The 22707-nt window shown below is 43.9% G+C and overlaps 1 protein-coding gene across 1 annotated transcript in view; it reads left to right on the top strand.

Annotated features, from left to right (window-relative positions):
- The window catches only part of LOC121546448 (piezo-type mechanosensitive ion channel component 2-like), a gene marked incomplete at its 5' end in the record, with an annotated part of 35071 nt that overhangs the window by 4929 nt on the left and 7435 nt on the right, over positions 1 to 22707 (top strand). The window contains 38 exon segments of the mRNA XM_045212411.1: positions 3065 to 3166; positions 3400 to 3445; positions 3540 to 3693; positions 3964 to 4177; positions 4420 to 4633; positions 4898 to 5069; positions 5328 to 5420; positions 5528 to 5578; positions 5729 to 5870; positions 6348 to 6532; positions 6956 to 7334; positions 7601 to 7782; positions 10783 to 10931; positions 11359 to 11526; positions 12570 to 12611; positions 13072 to 13199; positions 13358 to 13530; positions 13642 to 13879; positions 14057 to 14157; positions 14413 to 14613; positions 14776 to 14980; positions 15204 to 15305; positions 16046 to 16211; positions 16409 to 16652; positions 16950 to 17046; positions 17212 to 17371; positions 17547 to 17636; positions 17743 to 17825; positions 18158 to 18223; positions 18459 to 18571; positions 18668 to 18767; positions 18874 to 18942; positions 19047 to 19213; positions 19337 to 19536; positions 19763 to 19924; positions 20172 to 20447; positions 20612 to 20870; positions 22301 to 22489. Of these exon segments, the coding sequence (XP_045068346.1) occupies positions 3065 to 3166; positions 3400 to 3445; positions 3540 to 3693; positions 3964 to 4177; positions 4420 to 4633; positions 4898 to 5069; positions 5328 to 5420; positions 5528 to 5578; positions 5729 to 5870; positions 6348 to 6532; positions 6956 to 7334; positions 7601 to 7782; positions 10783 to 10931; positions 11359 to 11526; positions 12570 to 12611; positions 13072 to 13199; positions 13358 to 13530; positions 13642 to 13879; positions 14057 to 14157; positions 14413 to 14613; positions 14776 to 14980; positions 15204 to 15305; positions 16046 to 16211; positions 16409 to 16652; positions 16950 to 17046; positions 17212 to 17371; positions 17547 to 17636; positions 17743 to 17825; positions 18158 to 18223; positions 18459 to 18571; positions 18668 to 18767; positions 18874 to 18942; positions 19047 to 19213; positions 19337 to 19536; positions 19763 to 19924; positions 20172 to 20447; positions 20612 to 20870; positions 22301 to 22489 (5882 nt within the window).

Raw genomic sequence — 22707 nt, 5'->3', positions numbered from 1 at the left:
CGACAGACCCTGGTAAAAGGCCGCTTGCAGAGACTCCTCGTTCCACCCACTCTCCACAGCCAACGTCTTGAACTCGATCACGAAGTCGGCCACGCTGCGAGTTCCTTGGTGAAGCGAAAACAGGCGCCTAGCTGCGTCCCTCCCTCGGACGGAATGGTCGAAGAGCTTCCTCATCTCGGCCGTGAACCCCTGGTATGAAGCCATGCAGGGGGTCTTGTCGTTCCCAAACGGCTGAAGCCCACTCCAGCGCTCGACCACGCAGCAACGCAATCACAAAGGCTATCCTAGCCTTGTCTGTGGCATAAGAGTAGGGCTGTAGATCGAACACTAATCCACACTGCATAAGGAAGGAACGGCATCTTCCCAGCTCCCCCTCATATTTATCCGCGTCGGAACCTTGGGCTCACGGAAGGACACAGCTCCAGAAGCGGCAGGCGAGATGGGTGAAACCGGTAGTGGATCCTCCACCGGAAACTTGCGTTGGTTCTGGACCTCCGTCAGACCGGTAGAAAGGTTCGAACTGACAACGCGATCTCCTGTAGTACCGTGCTATGATGGCCCAACATCTTCTCCTGATGGGTAATGGCATGGCGAACAGAGTCCAGGTCCGCTGGGTTCATTACTGGCCGGATCGTTCTGTCACGAGTTGCTAAGCCAGAACCCAGAAGCAGACCAGGACAAGGTAAGTTGAAACGAAGGTGAGTGTTTATTACAAATTCAAGAGTGATGCTGAATAATCCAGGGAACAGAGCGGGCGGCGTTGATTAGTTGTTGGGGGTGCAGTGGTTGATCCCATCCTGGGTCGGCAGCCGCCGACCACCAGGCAGAGGTTGGATGAAGGTTCCCGGACGGGTGACTGCAGATGGAACAAAACGGGGTAAGTAAGCAACAAACCAACAAGGTGCAAAAACAACAAAACTAACGCTAGGCTCTAAGACTGATACTCTGGTAAACCTACTGTTCATGGCTAACGATCCGGCAGGGAATGGATGTTAGGCCAGAGCCTAAGAAGGGTGATGATCAGGACCAGGTGTGCAGATTGCTGATGGGATGCAGGTGCGGAAATCAAGAGAGCTCCCCGGAGCGTTCCCGAACCCTCGGGAAACTGGAGATCACGAACAGAAAAACTAGTCCACAGACAGGACCCGACTCAGACTGCCGGGATCGTTACACTTTTAGGGCCTAGTTATACCCTAACACATCAGGCTTGCAAGTCACATTATGCTGGCTTGCAAATTGATGTGTAATTCCTATTGGAATCTAGCCAGAGTTAGAATATCCAACAAGTGGAATTTTTTTATCACTCGCAACCTGCATTCAGAATGACTGCTAGGGTAGGGAAGATTGAATACTGAGACTACCTCAATCATGTGAACTGGAACATCCATCCCAGTAACTAGTGTAATAAGTTGTGTGTAATAACTACTAACAGATTGGATTAGTTTAGAAAAATGTATGTTATTTATCTTTGTGTAGCATAAAACTAATCAACCAATCAATGTACATGCAAAAACACAGATATTAAAACAAACAGTTCTGTAAATAACCCACAATAGAGCATGCTGGGAAATGTGGCTCTATGTAGAACCCTTCTTGCCTTTCAAAAAATCCATCTTGCCTTCCAAACAATCATTAAACAACCCTTTCTTCCAAAAACGATTCATAGAATGTTAAAGGTTCTAGGTAGAACCCTTTACCTTACAAAGAACCCTTGTCTTCCAAAAAGGGTTCTTCAGATCAAAATAGTTATAGGTAGAACCCTATCCCTCCACAAAGAACCCTTTTGGAACCCTTTTTTCGAAGAGTGTTGCAGTGTGTGTGTGTGTGTGTGTGTGTGTGTGTGTGTGTGTGCGAGCGTGTGTGATTCCTCAACTCATATTGACCAACATACAACATGTGTGTGCATTCTATTGTATGTTTATCAATAAAGTTGATGAATTAAAAGATTGGCCATTTACTTTGTAAAGGGATGTTGCTAGTATGGTCTGATCTATTATGTATAACCTAGTAATTACATAGTGGAATTAAATGTTGTGGTGTCAGCATTTGCGAGATGGTTTTCTTGCATGCTGGACTATTAGCCCTTTTCTCTTTAAAAGCTTTGTGTATCATTTTTCAGTCTTTGTCTCGCTAATATGACATCACCCCTGGGTTGAGTGGTCAGGGGTGGGGTGCAGAGATTAAACACATCATACAGAAGCAGAATTGACCGGCCTTCACTTAGTAGAGCAGAAATGAAACAAAGCTTTTAGTAAAAACCTGGGCATCGGAAGCCCATTTGCTGGCTCCGCTATTGCTGCACCATTCCACCAGGCCTTGTTTTCACTCTTCTCTCTTAATTATAGGGGTCAGCCTCTGTTAATATGCCACTGCTGTCTAACTGCTCTGTTCTGTTCGGTTATTGCCTACAGAGGAAATTGTTGGCTTTTGTTGGAGTTGAACATTTGAAAATGTCAAGACATACACATTTCACAGAGCATTATAAATCTTTGTCTTCATAGATACAGTATCTATTCAATGTACACACACAATTAAACTGAAACCAAATGTCTTTGTTAAGTACAAGTGTTATCTTTTTTTATTTAATTTGTTCTGCTGTTCAGGCAAATCCAGTTCCATGTTGCCTACTTTATTAAACTATCGATCACAGAAACTGCTCACAAGACACAGAATGACTCTGTGGTTTTAATACTGTCGTTAGGCATCCTTTGGGAAGGCAGAATGTGATCATCCTCGTTTAGTAAGCACAGCTCACTACGTATCTGTAAGTACAGAGACCTATATTATCTGCATTTCCACAGTAGACACTACCACTATCCTCAGCCGTTAAGATAGGGGAAAATTGAGTTAAAAAAGGCCATTAAAAGTAACAGCCTAATTACATGCAGTGATCCCTGTACGGATGATAACAGAATACCGACTGGCTGATCTGAATACTTGTATGTGTCTCAGAGGGGTTGGGAAAGGAATAAAGACATGTACTGTTTCTCACAAAAATGGAAAATAACGTTTCTATTCTATTCTCCCCCCAGTAATCTGTGTCTCTGGTCTTGTATTTCTAAAGGAAAAACAGGGACGTTCCTGCTGCTCATCTGTTCTACCAGCGTGACGTTTCTGGCTCTCCAGTGTTTCATGCAGATCACTTTTGCCTACGTACCTCAGTATGGTAAGATAACACCAGCCTCTATCAGCTCACTGAGCTATTAACAACAAATACTCAGAGATGCTGCTGGACAGCAACCAAAAGAGAGACAGATGTTTGTTTTAGCATTTTAATACATGGAGAGCATAATGAACTTACTCATTCAAGAAAACATTTATGAGGGTGGATGTTGCTTTGGCATTTTGCTGATAAGACAAGACTTGATTTCTATCTGAAATATTTGTGTTGTTCAACAGAGAACGAATATTGGGAGAATATTCTCTACCATCTGGGCATTGTACGGTAGGGCCACATTTTCTTTACTTTTTTAAAACAGACTTTGGTGTTGTTTCTAATGCGGGTGTTGTTAATCACTTGTTGTGTGTTATGTCCCCAGGTTCAGTTTGGTGGATGCAGGGAACATTGTGCGTCTCTTAGCCCCTGATCTGGGGCTCTTCCTGTCAGGGCTCTTCATACTGCGCCTGGTCAGGAAGCTGCTGCGCCCCATGCCCCAACTTAACCAGAACTGTATCGCACCCTCTGACCCTGAGGTATGCACATGGCCAATTTCATCTGCCACTTTTGTTCAATTCACAGTACACAGTAGTTTAACCATTATTGTTTTAAATGAGAGCGTTAGAAATGTACATCATACATGCCGATATGTTCTAAATAATTTGAAGGTGAGGCGCATCACCTTCTCATGCAGTATTTCAGCACTTCTACTCTAGTGGTTTGAACATGGAACTCCTTTAGATTGAATCTGTTATAAAGTAAAATGGTGTTATGTCCGTCAAACTAGTGCTCTTCTGACAAAGCAGGATGTGGACATGTCCGACTCAGAGTCTGAGGTTGGCAGTGAGGTCACAGGCGGCTCGTCCTATGACAGTTCAGATGAAAGCATAGCGGTGCCGGCAGCCCTTCCTCAGTTTGTCCAGAAGTTCATTGCATTTGCCCTTGGACTGCGCCTCTTGCTGTCCGCCATCATGAACACAGCAGGGAAAGTAGTGGTCACCATACTACTAGGGCTGGCAGGTACATCTCAAAAGGCTGTCCTTTCCTTGCTGTACATTCTAATCTAATTCATTGCATTCAAAGAAGTCACTTTGGACTCTTATGTACTATTCTTGCGAGCCAGACTCAAAGTCTTGCATTGGCTCAGCCTTCTCTGCTGTATAGCTCAGCCAAATGAAGACAACTAATTTACTATCTGCTCCCCCACACTACTATAATCTTCTCCTTTCTCCTCTTGACTGGTCCTCCTCCCCATGTACCAGGCATCACTCTGCCCTCCCTGACCTCAGTGGTGTATTTCGGGACGTTCCTGGGCCTGGTGTGGTGGTGGGTGTTACTCCGCTCCCTCAGCATGCTGTTCTTCAGTACCCTCTGTGTGATGATGGCTATATTCAGCACCGGTCACCTGTTGAGCCTCTACCTGTACCAGCTGCCCCTGGCCCAACAGATCGTACCCCCACAGGACATCTATGCCAGGTAGGGCCATGGGACCAGGATGTAGCATCACAGGATACTGGCTGGACACTGACTGTACAGATACAAAACTAATTGTATTTATTCATATTGTCGAAATAGAAAATAATAACACACTCTACTACACTGGACACAGACATACACAATCACTGTTAAATGTCATAAACTGATACATGCCCGTCTTCAGATTTCAGTATCTACTTGATCTATCCACTGTGAATTTTGTTTGTTAACCGATCTGGTGTATCTCTCTCTGGTTTTGTTCAGGCTGTTTGGTATAACAGCGGTCATCCAAACCAATGAGACTGAGCCATACAGTCTGGGTCTGCAGCCAGACGTCAGCTGGCCTGTCTTCACCAACCCCATTGTGCTGCTGCTCCTCTATTACACACTGGTGGCTCTGCTGCACAAGTGGGTCAACATCACTGAGGAGGAGGAGGTACTTTAACTAAGACTGAGGCGCCAATGCAACTAAGATGCCTAAGTTAATGACTGCGTCCGAAATGGCACCCTATTCCCTATATAGTGCACCACTATATGGGTAGGGCTCTATATAATGAATAGGGTGACATTTCACATGCAGTCAATGACTTGTGGATGAAAGAAAACTGGGTTTATGCTGCTGGTTTATGCTTTATTGGAGGTGTTAATTGTGTGTGTGTGTCATTTCATGGTGCTGTCTGTGTATTTCTGCTAGGATACTCTGGAGAAGTCTGAGAGTCCAGTAGAAACCCATGAGGATCCCCCCAGCTTCTCCAAGATCTTATTCATCTCAGGAGACAGACTGGAGGTGTTGAAATCTAATACAGTTCTATTTCACAATCTAGCCTCTTGTAGTGTTGCCAACATGATTTTCTACAGATTTCTTGAACAGTTGTCTTTCTTTGTCTATCACAGCTACTGACCAGTACGGATGATGAAGCGTACATGCCAGAGGAGGTACATGAGGTACATTCTGCTCTCCCAATGTACCCCAAAGTGTTGTTGTTATAACTACTTTAAAGGGACTTTAAATGTCTGGTTAGACACTATATATATTTGGTATGCATCACTTTTCTTCAAAGACAAAATTCATAGTAAACTGTTTTTCCTCTGCAGCCAATGGTTTTACTGATGAGCAGCTCATGGCATGATCTGAGAGGACAGGAGGTGGGGTCACTGCTGGTAGGGCCAGCGGCAGGATATTCAAATTGCTACCCTCCACCACAATATGAAGGAATAGACTTGTCACTCTCACAAGGTAGGTGACGTATGGGAAGTATTATTGGTCACACTTAATTTGGATAGTCTGGATTTCCCATCTGTAGATGCAAAAGTATCTGTTGATAAGCAACTGCTTGCTAAGGTTAGGGTTAGGGTTACGTTAGGTTTAGAATAAGGGTAAGGGTTAAGGTAGGGGATAGGGTTAGGGTAAGGGTTAAGTTTAGGATTAAGGGTTAAGGTTAGGGTTAGAGCTAGGGTTAGGATAAGTAGATAGTTAGTTGAAATGTTACTGTAGAGATCTACAGATGGACTATCCAAATAAAGTGTTGCCGTATTATTTATATCCACCTGGATATTTTGATCGTACCCAGTCATGAATAAATGGTAGTAATTTGATATTTAATAAATATTCCTCACTAGTGTAGAATCTGACACAGCACAGTCTTAAAATCTGACAATTATATGCAATAGAAACTCTTCTAAACTACATCCTCTGCTGTTTTTCCTCTCTCAGAGTCAGAGGAGGTGAAAGAGATGAGTGAGGAAGAGAAGGAGAGGAGTGAGGAAGAGAAGGAGAGGAGTGAGGTGTCTATACAGGATACAGAGACCATTCCCACCCCTCCTGGCCCCAGTGGACTGGTTGTGTTCGGCCTGTTCATCATGAAGCACAGCTATGTCAGCGCACTCATCATCATGATGGTAAACCACTTTATTTCTATGATGGTATTATAGTTTTGGTGTAGACATTAGTCATTGAACAATTCACTTTATGAAAACAGTTCCTTTAAAAATCAAACTGAATAGAGATCAATTACCTTCACATTACCTTACATCTCTTTAACATAAACATGGCTATATAACTACACTCTTAGAAAAATAATTGCTATCTTGAACCTAAAAGGGTTCTTCAGAAGTCCCCATAGCAAAACCCTTTGAATGATCCTTTTTGGTTCCAGGTAGAACCCTTTCGGGTTCCACGTAGAACCCATTCCTCAGAGGGTTCTACATGCAACCCAAAAGGGTTCTCCTATGGGGACAGCTGAAGAACCCCTTTGGAACCCTTTTTTCTAAGAGTGTATTTAATATGTGTGGCGTGCCTCCTGTGTTCCTTCAACCCCTCAGGTGTGGAGCATCACCTATAACAGCTGGCTGACGTTCGCCCTGCTGGTGTGGTCGTGTCTGATCTGGATGATGCGTGACCGTCGGCGCTATGCCATGATGAGCGCTCCCTTCCTGGCGGTGTACGGCACCGTGCTGCTGCTGCTCGCCTTCCTGAGCGGCCTGAGGCTGCGGCAGGACGAGCTTTACCCTGGCCTACCTCACGCCGTGCTGGTAGACTTTGACATGGTCACTTACCCAGTACCCTGTGTCCACCTGGGAGCCAAGATGTTCTACGCCTTTAGCTTCTTGCTTCTGTTCCGTCAACAACTGAAGGAGAAACAGGAAGAGCAGGATCTGAAGGAGTCAGAAGAGTCTCTGGATGAAGTCAAAGTGCTACCATGTATGGACTCTTCTCCTTTTATGCATACTTTATGGATTCACATTGATAAAGTCACATTCTCTAATACAGTATTGATCAAATGCATTAGAAATGCATATTATATTGTACCCAGGTGTCTGTAACATTCTTCACTTAACAGTGCTCTAACCCATAGAGGTGTTTGACCCTTTGAACCAGTTCTATGTTGTGTTTGACCCTTTGAACCAGTTCTATGTTGTGTTTGACCCTTTGAACTAGTTCTACGTTGTGTTCCTCCTCTCCCTTAGCGGATGAAGGTGACACCTCCTCCATAATGGAGATGCTGGGTTCAGCGGTCAAAGGAACCCTGGTGAAGTACTGGATCCTGTTCTGCTGCTCTACGTTCTTTGTGGTCAGCTTCTCTGGGAAGGTGATGGTCTACAAGATCCTCTACATCGTGCTGTTCCTCTTCTGTGTTGTCCTCTATCAGGTGGGCCTCATACTTACTTCTAGATAATGTTATACCAATGTTGTTGTGTGTACTGCACAGGAAATACCATATATATTGTGCTCTATAAATAAAGTGTATATTACATAAGCTTCTATATACAATGTTATTCAAAAGAGAAGGGAATTAACAAACTGAGTGAAAGATAAGATTGTGTCAAATGAAAAGGAAAATGGCTGTGAAATTGTTTGATTTAAGAGCCATATTAGCTAGTTAACCAAGAATTTCTAGTGATGCTAATGATACGGTAATTAACTAACTAACTAATAGTCATCATTAGCTGTTTACGGCACTTAAGAAGCAAAGAGGGTCAACAAAACATTATGACACATTTACCTTCCCTTTGCATCCAATACCTCAACGACAGCCCGAGACTCTCATCAATACAGATCCGGTTATGAATATTGATCCTACTTCGTAAACACAGACACAAAACATTTCTGCTGCCGTTTTCCTGGTTTCCCTCCTCATCTTGTATTTCTGCTGACCTTTTAGCTCTGAGCACTTACAGCAACTTATTGGCTTAACTACTACCTCACACCACACATACTGTAAGGAAGCCAAGATGACCCTCTTGTTTATCATTGCCAGCAGCACTGTTGTTTCACAAACAGTCTGACTGAGGGGAAATATATATTGCGTATATTGCTGCATTATATTTAATAATGTAGGTATTATTATGTAAAACATTGTGAATGTGGAAATAACATATGAATACAGGGGACACACTCTTTTCACGCCACTTTGATACAGCTACGACCAGAAGTGATTTTCGTAGCAGGTTAGGAGAGCATTTTCGCTATCTAGAACCCTCTATGCAGGATTCTTCAAAGAACCCCCTGTATATGATTCTACCTAGAAACCTCTATGAAGGGTTCTGCCTAGAACCCTTTATAAAGCGGTTATCATCTAAAGGTTCTTCCTAGAACTGTCTGTGAAGGGTTCTACTGAGAACCCTTTTATCTTTGGAGGGTTCTTCCTAGAACCGTCTATGAACGGTTCCACCAGCCTTATTAGCCTTTAAAATTGTATTATTTATGACAATACATTACATATATCATAAGGCCTTTCTTTGAGGACCTAGTTATACTCTAACACAGTGGTGTTAGGAATCTCCTGGTTTACAGGCCACATCAGGCTTGCAAGTCACATTATGCTGGCTTGCAAAGTGATGTGTAATTCCTATTGGAATCCAGCCAGAGTTAGGATAGCCAACAAGTGGAATTGTTAATCACCTGCAACCTGCATTCAGAATGACTGCCATGGTAGGGAAGATTGAATACTGAGACTACCTCAATCATCTAAACTGGAACAACCATCTCAGTAATGGGTGCAATAAATTCAATTACTAACAGATTGGATTAGTTTAGAAAACAATGTTATTTATCTTTGTGTAGCATAAAATTAATCGACCAAGCAATGCATTCGGGAAAGTATTCAGACCCCTTGACATTTTACACATTTTGTTATGTTACAGCCTTATTCTAAAATTGATTAAATTGTATTTTCCCCTCATCAATCTACACACAATACCCCATAATGACAAAGAAATTTTTTTAATTTTTTTTTTGCAAATGTATAAAAAAAAAAAAACGGAAATACTGTAAGTATTCAGACCCTTTACTCTGTATTTTGTTGAAGCACCTTTGGCAGCGATTACAGCCTCGAGTCGTCTTGGGTATGACGCTACAAGCTTGGCACACCTGTATTTGGGGAGTTTCTCCCATTCTTCTCTGCAGATCCTCTCAAGCTCTGTCAGGTTGGATGGGGAGTGTCGCTGCACAGCTATTTTCAGGTCTCGCCAGAGATGTTAGATCGGGTTCAAGTCCGGGCTCTGGTTGGGCCACTAAGGACATTCAGAGACTTGTCCCAAAGCCACTCCTGCGTTGTCTTGGCAGTGTGCTTAGGGTCGTTGTCCTGACCAAGGCCCTTCTCCTCCCATTGCTCAGTTTGGCCAGGCGGCCAGCTCTAGGAAGAGTCTTGGTGGTTCCAAACTTCTTCAATTTAAGAATGATGGAGGCCACTGTGTTTTTGGGGACCTTCAATGCTGCAGACATTTTTTGGTACCCTTCCCAGATTTGTGCCTCGACACAATCCTGTCTCGGAGCTCTACGGACAATTCCTTCGACCTCATGGCTTGGTTTTTGCTCTGACATGCACTGTCAACTGTGGGACCTTATATAGACAGGTGTGTCCAATCAATTGAATTTACCACAGCTGGACTCCAATAAAGTTGTATAAACATCTCAAGGATGATCAATGGAAACAGGATGCACCTGAGCATAATTTAGAGTCTCATAGCAAAGGGTCTGAATAATTATGTAAATAAGGTCTTTCTGTTTTGTATGTTTTATACATTTGCAAAAATGTCTGAAAACCTGTTTTTCGCTTTGTCATTATGGGGTGTTGTGTGTAGATTGATGAGTTAAACATTTAATTTAATCAATTTTAGAATAAGGCTGTAACGTCACAAAATGTGGAAAAAGGGAAGGGGTCTGAATACTTTCCGAATGCACTGTACATGCAAAAAAAAAAAAGATATTAGAGTAAAACATACAATTCTGAAAATCTCCCTGCAACAGAGCATTCTGGGAAATATTATATATTGTTCTATGTAGAACTAAATAATCTTTCTTGCCTTTCAAAGAATAATCAGATAACCCTTTCTTCCAAAAACGATTCTTAGGATGTTAAAGGTTCTAGGTAGAACCCTTTTGGAACCCTTTTTTCTAAGAGTGTAGCTGTATCGAAGTGGAGTGAAAAGAGTGTTTCTCTTGAAGACAGCGATGATAGATTGGTTTGAAAAGGCAAATTGTTTTGTGGACGCCTGTTGTCATGAAATGTGGGTAGTAATTGAGGGAAATCAGAGTGCTTGAATGATCTTTATAAAATAACGTATTTTACTGTTTTTGCTCCTTATGATTAGTATTTGTAGAGTGATTTGACCTTGATTATCATGGTATCAATGTTACCGTTCCTCAGATCTGTTATGACATGTGGAGGCGAGTGCTAAAGTACTTCTGGGCGGTGGTGGTGGGCTACTCCATGGTCGTCCTGATAGCCATCTACATGTACCAGTTTAAGACGGTGTCTGGCCTGTTCAGACAGATCATGGGCATGTCTGAGGAAGGGTGAGTGTGCATGGTGGCACTGTGGTCAACCCTGTACATTCAAAATGTTGCTTATGCCTCCATATTGTTGTTGTCACCCCAAGACTTTAAAGTGCTACAGTGTTAATTCATTCATTGACTCATTCATTGCCCAGGAATTCCTCATATATTGTACCCTGTGTCTGAAACTCTCCCTGATGATCCATGGCTAATAGCATACTGTAGACATCACAGGTTGGTGGCACCTTAATTGGGGAGCACGGGCTCGTGGTAATGGCTGGAGCGGAATCAGTGGAATGATATCCAATACATCAAACACATGGTTTCCATGTGTTTGATGCCATTCCATTCGCTCCATTCCAGCCATTATTATGAGCCATCCTCCCCTCAGCAGCCTCCACTGGTAGACGTTATATGCTCAGTGCTGTCCCTGTCCTCTGTCCTCTAGTCTGCGTGATCTGGGGTTGGAGCAGTACGACACTGTGGAGCTGTTTGCTCGGATCCTCCTCCCTGCAGCCTTCCTATTGGCCTGTATCCTGCAGCTGCACTATTTCAACCAGGACTTCCTGGATCTCACCGACCTGGACAACATACCTGTCCGCCAGGGACAAACCAGGTGGGACAGCTAACCTGATCACAACCCCTGGGATAATTAAGCAATAAGGCCCGAGAGGGTGTGGTATATGGCCAACATACCACAGCTAAGGGCTGTTCTTATACAACGCAGAGTGCCTTGATACAGGCCTTAGCTCTGGTATATTGACCATATTCTACAAACCCCCGAGGTGCCTCTTATTGCTATTATAAACTGGTTACCAACGTAATTAGAAGAGTAAAAATAAATGTTTGATACCCGTGATATACCACGGCTTTCAGCCAATTAGCATTCAGGGCTTCGAACCACCTAGTTTATAATGTGCTTTATATCAGGGAGAAGGGAACTGTTACTAGTCCATCAAAGTGGTCCTTTCATGTCATTTTCATGTCAACTGTTCTTTTTAGAGGCATTTAAAGGTCCAATGCTGCTGTTTTTATCTCAATATCAAATCATTTCTGGGAAACAATTGAGTACCTTAGTGTGATTTTTTTCAATTTAAATGGTCAACAAGAAACAAAAAAAGCTTCTTAGCAAAGAGCAATTTCTCAATCAATAATTTTGCTAGGACTGTCTGGGAGTGGTCTGAGTGGTGAGGTGAAAACAGAAAACGAGCTGTTATTGGCAGAGAGGTTTGGAACTCTCTTTCTTATTGGTCTATTAACTAATTTACCGCCTGGTGATGTCTTCCCACCAAAACAGGCTGACATTTCGGGTGTTCTCAAACAGCTCTTACACTAAAAGAGCATTATCAACATTTTCACAATTTCAATGTATTATTCCAACCTCACAGTGTGGAAATATATATAAAACACAGGAAAATTATGTTTTTGACTGCACTGGGCCTTTAATAAAACAAATATGTACAATGGCATAATCAGTATAATCTCCATTTACTGTAGAGAAATATTGAAAATGGAGTAAATTAATGTAATGATCTGATTGCTCCAATCATGTTTAATCCTCGCTGGAGTTGTTCTTTCCTTTCTTTGGAAAACATGCTGTCATTCTCCACTCATCTCTATGTTGTGTCTCATCCATTCTGTCCATCTCTCTTCATCCAGAGAGGAAGAGCTGAGGAACTCAATCAATGTGATAGCTGACATGTAAGAGCTGCATTTGTGTCTCCATGAATGGCATGCTTCACACACGGTGGTTTGCCCAGTGTTTCAGAAATCTTAAACACCCTTAGTTGGGCAAACTTACAGTATAAAAAAGGAGTTGAGCTGTTTTGATAATGTGTTGCATTAATATACAGAGAAGGCCCATTTTAATGGGCAAAAATATATTTGGGTGATATAATTTCATTCCATCAGTCCATTATGAATTCTTAAAAATGTTAATGCAGTCTTTTTCAGATAATTTAAAATAATGTTAGCACTCTAAGTACAATGTTTAACTGATGTTTATTTTTCCTCAGAATTAAAGAAAACATTGAAAAGTTACAGAAACGGTACATTTTTCCATACATTTTCTTCCTTTACATGTATTGTATCATTATTCTACAGTGTGTTCTGTATATAGTGTATTACTTCTTCCATGACTTGCCTACCGTCTCCCTGCTAGGATGGCGAAGGAGCACAGTAAGCAGATGAGTGGGGAGTCAGGACGTGTGGGGAGTCAGCACACATTGGACAGTGATGGACTGTCTGCCTCATCAGAGAAGAAACCAGAGGAGGAGCAGGAGGGAACAGGTGTGTGCCACTGAGATTCAGATTCTAATTTACTGTACCAAAAGTAAGCTTATTTTAACAGCACATATACAATACAAAACAAATATGCCACATAAACAGCACAGCATATCACATATTTTATCTGACCCTGAGTTTGGTGTCCTTGTTGTGTCCGCTAGGCCCCCCAGAGGAGCGTCTGACCCAGTGGGGGTTGATAGTGGACCGGGCCGGCCTGCTGCTGCTCCAGGCTCTGGCTGTCTTCCAGCGGGCTCAAGAGATAGGCTGGAGGCTGCTGGAGCTCCACAGCCTCAAGATCGTCTCTACCGGCATCATCTGGGTGTCCCTGCAAGAGGTCAGATGTCTTTACGTGACTGACCCTGAAACACCATGATTTCACCACATATGCTGTGTAGGGGGTCTGCAGTAAACATGAGTTTTCATTCTTTGTGTTCCTTTACCCAAGGTGTCTCTGATGAACTTCCTGTTTCTGGTACTGTGGGCCTTTGCCCTGCCCTTCCCCCGGCTCCGCCCCATCGCCTCCAGTGTGTCGTCAGTCTGGACCTGTGTCATGGTGGTGTGTAAGATGCTGTACCAGCTCAAGGTCATCAAACCTCTGGAGTACTCCTCCAACTGTACCACTGTGAGTTCACTTACCACTAGAATGCCCAACACTGATCAAATACTGACTAATTCATTATTCTGTAGCATCAATATCTACTCGGTAATGGTTGGCTCCCAAGGGCATTATGTGATGTTTTAGACACAATGGACTGTGTGTGTGTGACTATCTACATTTACAGTAGTATGTGTCTCTGTGTGTCTGCAGAGCCTGGTGTCAGCTAACGGGACGGGGCTGGAGCTGGAGGGGAACATGGCAGAGCTGCTGAGGAGGTCTGTGCTGTATGTGAAGCCTGTTGACCCAGCCATATGGTGTGGAGAGCTGCGCAAGTGTGAAGACAGGATACTGCCCTGTCTCAGGGTAAGACAAGCTTCTCACTCAGTGTCTGTGGTTATTTAGTAATATTGATGTCATTTGTCAGTCATGCCATGCACTGTATGGCCATGAAAGCCATTGAAAGAGAGATATTGAGATGTATGCATTTTAATAACAGATTAATACATAATGGTAAGTACGGTACATAGAAATGAATATCCTATTGTTAGTGTGGTAGCTTCATTAATCTGTGGTTCTATCGTCTGAGTGTTCTTTGGTTGTGTTTTTCTTTGATGTCAGAACCACCTGATGGTGCTGGGGCTGCTGATGTTTGAGGTGACGGTCCATAGACACCAGCTCTACTATCGCCTCCGCAACGACCTCAAGGTTCCCACCTTCAGCATCATCTTCCAGGGCATCACACGCCAGCACCTGGACCACGGCATCCTGCCCTGCATCAAATACTTCATCAACTACTTCTTCTACAAGTTTGGCCTGGAGGTACAGTAGCTATAACCGATATAACTATTTTACTGTAGCTTCCATTTGAGATTTGTATGAGATTTGTAGTGACTGTGCTGTTAATCTATATGTTTTCATTTTGGAGGATCATCATGTCACAGTGGTTGCATAGCTCTTTGAGATGGTCTTCCTGTCCCTCAGGTGTGCTTTGTGGTGGCGGTGAATGTGATTGGCCAACGGATGGACTTCTACGCGCTGCTGCACTCCTGTGCTCTGATAGCTGTTCTGTCACGACGACGCAGGAAGGCCATGGGGGAGGTGTGGCCTAAGTACTGCTGCTTCACTGCAGGACTCATGGTGCTGCAGTACCTGCTCTGTATCGGCATCCCTCCCGCTCTCTGTGTCGGTAAGGAGAGATATCTGGAGATTACAATGTACTACAGTAGTAAATACACCATAGGTGTGATTAGGATTTGAGTCACACGATTGCATATTACGTAGGCCTCATACTAAAGTTACTGCCAGTGTAATAACATGTAGTTACCCTGTGATGGAATAGTAAGTAGGCTACACAGAGTGATGGAATTGTTTCCATCACTGCTTTCTTAATCTTCTCCTCTATCTGTCAGATTATCCATGGAGAACCTCCAGTCAGGCCTTGACCTCCAACCTCATCAAGTGGCTTTATCTGCCTGACTTTGCCATGCGTCCTGCCCCTTCTTTCATTTTCTGTGAGTCTCTCTGTCTTCATCCCAGCCATTTCCAATTTCAGAAATTTTGGGGAAATCTCCCATTTACATTCTTTCTTGATTTACATGAAAGTATGAATGCATATCTCAAGGATTCAGGCCATTGTCTACTATATGTAGTGTGTAATGAAATCCCTTCATACACCATCAATCTGGAGCTCCGACATACACTATATGTACAAAAGTATGTGGACACCCTTTAAATTAGTGGATTAAGCTATTTCAGCCAGACCCGTTGCTAACACGTGTATAAAATCGAGCACACCGCCATGCAATCTCCATAGACAAACATTGGCAGTAGAATGGCCTTACTGAAGAGCCCAGTGACTTTCAACGTGGCACCGTCATAGGATGCCACCTTTCCAACAAGTCAGTTCGTCACGTCTGCCCTGTTAGAGCTGCCTCGGTCAACTGTAAGTACTGTTATTGTGAAGTGGAAATGTCTAGAAGCAACAACGGCTCAGCTGCGAAGGGGTAGGCCACACAAGCTCACAGAACGGGACCGCCAAGTGCTACAGCATACAATGACATTCTAGACAATTCTGTGCTTCCAACTTTGTGGCAACAGTTTGGGTAAGGCCCTTTCCTGTTTCAGCATGACAATACCCCTGTGCACAAAGTGAGGTCCATATAGAAATAGTTTGTCGAGATCGGTGTGGAAGAACTTTTGGTCATGTAGTGTAAGTGATCAAGGCAGCAATTTTGTTTTTCTGTGTGTCCAGATGACCACCTCCTGCTCCTGTGCTCCTCGCTGCAGTGGAACATGTTTGAGGAGGAGAACCGTGCCGCGGTGCGCCTTATGGCGGGGGAGAACGTGGAGATCAGCCGCAGCTTGGACCCGCGCTCCTTCAACCAGTACATCCCTGTCAACAACTTCCTCCACTGCAGGTCAGAGGACTCTCTAAGCTAGCGTGGTCGCAGACCTGTGAGTGCTTTAGACAACTCTTTGGACAACTCCTTTATCGTTTTCCTACAGCCTACAACTAGGGCCCAGAGCTTTTTCCAGTCAGGTCAAATGATATGGACAAACTCCTGCACCTACTCAGATGGTAATATGGATGTGAATGTGTCTCTCCTTACCTCAGGTCCTACCTGGACATGGTCAAGGTGTTTGTTTTCAGCTACTTCTTCTGGCTGGTGCTGTGCCTCATCTTCATCACAGGCACCACCCGCATCAACATCTTCTGCCTGGGCTACCTGCTAGCCTGCTTCTACTTCATGTTGTTCGGGGGCAGCCTGCTCATGCAGCCCGTACGATACATCCTCAGGCTCTGGGACTGGCTCATCGGATACACCTGCTTCGTCATCGGCATGAAGAACCTGCTATCTGTATGTTAGCTAGCAAATCACTCACTGTCTCAGCTAGCCGTTCCTCAAACCTAGCCTATCCTTGTTGCTGAAAGTGTTTTTTCATTCATATACTGTGTGTACCACATTGTATTATGCTAAAAACACAGTCGGTTTTAATCACTCGTCAATGCTAACTGCCTTTTCTGTGTTGGTGCAATAATCTAGTCTTCATTCTTTGATGCTAATGTAACAGCTTCACTTACTACTCTCACTGTCTCATGTCAAGTCTTCTGTCTCCTCTGAGCTATCTGTCTTGCTGTATGTGTGTGTCCACAGCTTGGCTCATGTGCTTATCTGGACAGCCTGTTGAAGAATGGCTGCTGGCTCATTCAGGCCTTCAGCATGGTCTGTACAATCAAAGGCTATGATCTCCGTAAGTCTGACTGATAATACCCATTAACACACTGTGTGTGTATGTGTGTGTGTGTGTGTGTTGTTGTGCATTTGTGTAGCCTGTCCTATCTGTGTCTGTGTGTTTAGCTACGTGCACACCTGCGTGTGTGCTTACATATGTGTGTATATGTGTGTGTGTTCCCAGCTGCTCCTGATGATGAGTGTGAGCTGCCGGAGGGGGAGGCTGGCATCGTGTGGGATGCGATCTGCTTCACCGTGCTCCTAGCTCAGAGGAGGGTTTTCCTCAGCTACTACTTCCTGTATGTGGTGTCTGACCTCAGGGCCTCCAAGATCCTGGCCTCCAGGTTAGAATCATTTAGTTACTGACCTGACCACTTCCTTACCAATGATTTAAGATGATTTTAGAATGCTTTGGTACTATTGGAAATAGTAATGTTTTGAGACAACAGCTTGTTAATCTATTGAATGGAACCAGCTGAATGTATGTCCTTATAGGTTGTTTGTCTTTCATATTTCAAGGGGTGCTGAGCTCTTTGAAGCCAAAGTGAAGAAACTGGTTGCTGCAAGACTGGAGATGGAGAAGAAGTCTGTGGAGACGCTGAAGAAGCAGTAAGACTTATGCCACAGCAGTTTGTTTGTTCTCATCTAGTTTTCAGTCAAAGGGGTTTGCTATTGTTGCATTGTTTTAATTCACTGTGTTGAACCCTTCCTCTAGGATGGAGAAGATCAAATCCAAACAGAAGAGTAAGCCTGGCCAAGGAGACGCAGCAGCGCCCCCTACTGATATAGTGCCAAAGGGTGAGCGTCATGGAGCTAGTAGAAGTTGTCCATAACCACTGATGAAGGGTCAGTTCTTATATGTATACTCTTTGATCTGATATTTGTATTTCCCCCTACTAGAATTGGGGGGTAAGATAGTCTGATCCTAGCTCTGTGGTTAGGGGCAACGTCTACCTCCAGCTTTAATATTAGATTCAATAACACTAACTACTAAAACTGCTCAAATCGCTTTACATTCTAAGGTGGTGGGAGACTCAACTCATCATGGTCATTATTCTTCTTATTCTCACTGAATGAAAGGATACATTTATGATGGAGGGATGGGATGAATGGGTGAATATGTTTTCCAGGTGAAATTGAGAAGTCAGAGAATGATCAGGAGAAATGGTGGAAACCATGGGTCTCACGGCCTGGTGGTAAGTGTTCCATAAACCTAAGTAATAAGATTCAGATTTGTTCAGTTACAGACAGAACCTTCAATAGGGGGATATGGTTTGATCATTTTCATTTCATCTCATTATGAATAGTCTGTTTTTAATTCAAATTCAAGTAATTTTAAGTGATCAAAACAGTTCACATGCTGCAATAGTATAAGGTAGAATGAGCAGGAGTTCATGTCTTTGTTGTTTTACACTTCTGTCTTTCCTTCAGTTGGGAACGACTGTGGCTACCATCTATTTGAGAGTGACAGTGAAGAGGAAGAGGAGGAAGTCCAGGAAAAGAAAGAGGAAGAGGCACCACCAAAGAAGAAATCTGCTTTTCAGGTGAGGGACATAGAAGACTAACTACAAGAGTAGTAAAATAATATTTGGGTACGTTGTTGAATGTGATGTCAAGCTGTGTGCCTCCTTTCTCCACAGTTAGCCTATGAGGCATGGGTCACAAGCTCCAAAGCAGCCCTGAATTTGCACGAAAAAGAGGAGAAGAGGAGGGCAAAGAAACAGCTGCAGAGACAGCAAGGTAAGAGGGGCTGGTCTGTATGGGACTGTTTGCATAATGTTGTCATAGAGACAGAATAACTAATGTATTATTTTGTGTCGTCATGATTTTCATTGTCTGATCCAAGGCATTGAGAGGGCGGAGTCTAGTGAGGATGAGTTGGAGGTGGAAGAGGAAGAGGAAGCGGAGGAGAAAGGTAAACATTCCACCTCAACAGACCCTTTATGGATATACAGTAGAAGAACTCTAGAAGTCTGTGTACTGCCACTAACTTGATACAATGTTTCTGTCCTCTCACAGAAAATATATTTCAGAGGATCATCGACTCGCTCAAGTTTTTATGGGTGTTTATCCTGTCCCTTCTGGATGACCTCACTGAGGGCCTGAACTCCTTCTGCAAAGATGGTCTGGACATCTCCAAAGTGCTACGCTTTGAAAGGGCTCTTCTAGGCCAGCAACAGAAGAAGGTGAAGTAACATTCATCTACAGGGGATACGTCATTTGACTTGTAAACCTCTGTTTTAAGTTATGTCCTGCCTGCAGTGTTGACAAAAATAAAAGGTATAATCTTTTCCCGGTTCCTTTTACAGGGGAAAGAGGTGTCACAGGAGAGCGTGAAGCGCTTCTATGAGAATTGGATGTCCAGACAGAACACCCTGGCCTCCCTGGAAGACCAGGAAGACATAGTTCCCCCCGTCTCCTCCCCTCCACCTGTACCATCATCACCACGAGGTTACTCCAAGCTGAAACACGGCCACTCCAAAATCTCCTGGGGTAGCAGCTTGTCCAGGTCAGCATTGATGTAACACCTATAGAGTCATGATTCGTTCATTCATTAAATTAATTCCTATTCCATTAGCAGGCTGCATGTATTATACAGAACCGATCACTCTTTTATTTATTATTGAGTATTTCTACTATTATGCTATTCTGCATTATAACCTCTTTATGGAGGCTTTATGAATGGCTTCATAGGACCAGGATGGTCAACATGTTTCCCTGTCATCATGTCTTAGCTGCATGACGGATGAGACCCTGCTGGGGTCTCGTCAGCCCACTCTGGATGAGCTGGATGACCCTCCTATACTCCAGCCCGCTGCCGACCAACTCAGACGGAAACTACTGAAGACTGCAAACCTGGACCTTGGCTCATTTGACACCGAAGACCCTCCACCAAGGTGATGGTGACATGTATGCACTTATGGTTTCCTCTGCTCTGTATATCGTACACCATTATTCAAGATGGCACCGATGGAGAAGGTGGCCGTTTTGCCAGCTCCTCCTCAACAAATAAACTCTGATTTTATTTGACTTACTGTATATTTGGTTTCATATCTACTAACTCTCTATACCCCTTTATAAACTCATAGTGTGTTTGACTCCATCTTATATCCATCTTTCTTTCTGAATTACATTTTCCATCAGCCATGACGATACTGTTCCCAATAAGGAGGACAGTAAAGAAGGAGAGGATGCATATGAAGAAGAGGAGGGGGAGTATAAAGAGGAGGAGGAGTATAGAATGGAGGAGGAGGAATGGAGGGAGGAAGAAGAGGAGGAGAGGGAAAAAGCTGTGATGCTTTCAGGATCCATCTCCCTGGACTATCTGGAGTGTGATGAGAATAGCGAAGATTTCCCAGACTCCCCCAGGCCTCTGAGTGAGACCAGGAACCTCACGGCCAGCGAGCTACTGCTCAACAAGTCAGTCAATGGAGATTGGGACTTTGTGGTTTTTCTTGTTACAGTCGTGGTATAGTCAAGTGTACCCATTCAGTTGTATCACAGTACCTCATAGTAAAGTAAAGTTGAGTATCACAAAAATCTTTTAAATCTTTCTCACGTACTGTGATTCTCCTCTATTGCAGCATGTTTGGTAACGATGAAATCGAAGCGTCTGATCAGTTCTTCCAGTCTCTTCCAAGACACCTGAGACTGGTGTTTGCCTTGTACAACACCATGGTGTCTAAGTCAGAGATGCTGTGCTACTTTGTGATCATCCTGAACCACATGGTGTCAGCCTCGCTGCTCAGTCTGATCCTGCCCATCCTTATCTTCCTCTGGGCCATGCTGTCTGTGCCACGCCCAACCAAGCGCTTCTGGATGACTGCCATCATCTACACAGAGGTACGCACAGCAGGCACACCCAACGGAGTGATATGTTGATTAGTTGGTTGGCTGGTTGGTTGACTATTTAGATCGATGGTTGATTATATATAATATACACTATAAATACAAAAGTATGTGGACACCTCTTCAAATTAGTGGATTCGGCTATTTCAGCCGTACTGTTGCTGACAGGTGTATAAAATCGAGGACACAGCCATGCAATCTCCATAGACAAACATTGGAAGTAGAATGGCCTTACTGAAGAGCTCAGTGACTTTCAACATTATTTCAACAGTAACTGTCATAGGATGCCACCTTTCCAACAAGTCAGATCGTCACATTTCTGCCATGCTAGAGCTGCCCCGGTCAACTGTAAGTGCTGTTATTGTGAAGTGGAAATGTCTAGGAGCAACAACGGCTCAACGGTGAAGTGGTAGGCCACACAAGCTCACAGAATGGGACCGCCAAGTGCTGAAGCGCACAGCGCATAAAAATCGTCTGTCCTCGAATGCAACACTCACTACCGAGTTCCAAACTGCCTCTGGAAGCAACATCAGCACAATAACTGTTCGTTGGGAGCTTCATGCCTAAGATCACCATGCGCAATGCCAAGCGTCGGCTGGAGTGGTGTAAAGCTCACCGCCATTGGACTCTGGAGCAGTGGAAACGCATTCTCTGGGGTGATGAATCACGCTTCACCATCTGGCAGTCTGACAGACGAATCTGGGTTTGGCGGCTGCCAGGAGAATGCTACCTGCCCGAATGCATAGTGCCAACTGTAAAGTTTGGTAGAGGAGGAAAAATGGTCTGGGACTGTTTTTCATGGTTCGGGCTAGGCCCCTTAGTTCCAGTGAAGGGAAATCTAAACCCAAACCATACAATGACATTCTAGACGATTCTGTGCTTCCAACTTTGTGGCAACAGTTTGGGGAAGGCCCTTTCCTGTTTCAGCATGACAATGCCCCCATGCACAAAGCGAGGTCCATACAGAAATGGTTTGTTGAGATCAGTGTGAAAGAACTTGACTGGCCTGCACAGAGCCCTGACCTCAACCCCATCGAACACCTTAGGGATGAATTGCAACGCCGAGTGCGAGCCAGGCCTAATTGCCCAACATCAGTGCCCGACCTCACTAATACTCGTGGCTGAATGGAAGCAAGTCCCCGTGGCAATGTTCCAGCATCTAGTGGAAAGCCTTCCCAGAAGAGTGGAGGCTGTTATAGTAGCAAAGGGGGGACCAACTCCATATTAATGCCCATGATTTTGGAATGAGATGTTCGACGAGCAGGTGTCCACATACTTTTGGTCATGTTAGTGTATATATATAATATATAATAATATAATATAATAATATATGGCATGTAGCAGACGCTTTTATCCAAAGCAACTTACAGTCATACGTGCATACATTTTATGTAAGGGTGAATGATGATTCCTATCTCTTCCAGCTGATTGTGGTGGTGAAGTATTTTTTCCAGTTTGGCTTTTTCCCCTGGACCACCTCGGCCTACCGAGGCATCAACGCAGACCGGCCCTTTGCTCTGCCCAACATCATTGGGGTGGAGAAGAAAGATGGCTATGTTGTCTTTGACTTGATACAACTCCTGGCTCTGTTCTTCCATCGCTCTATTCTAAAGGTACTGACATGAATGCTGGTTTCTGTGTTACATCATATAAAAGATACTAAAGCACAACTTTTTTTACATTTAAATGTTTAGTCATTTAGCAGACGCTCTTATCCAGAGCGACTTACAGTTAGTGAGTGCATACTTTTTTTTTTTCATACTGGCACCCCGTGGGAATCAAACCCACAACCCTGGCGTTGCAAGCGCCATGCTCTACCAACTGAGCTACA

This window comes from Coregonus clupeaformis, unplaced genomic scaffold (assembly GCF_020615455.1).
Source record: "Coregonus clupeaformis isolate EN_2021a unplaced genomic scaffold, ASM2061545v1 scaf0012, whole genome shotgun sequence".
NCBI classification, from domain to species: domain Eukaryota; kingdom Metazoa; phylum Chordata; class Actinopteri; order Salmoniformes; family Salmonidae; genus Coregonus; species Coregonus clupeaformis.
This window is presented reverse-complemented; position numbering and strand designations above follow the sequence as displayed.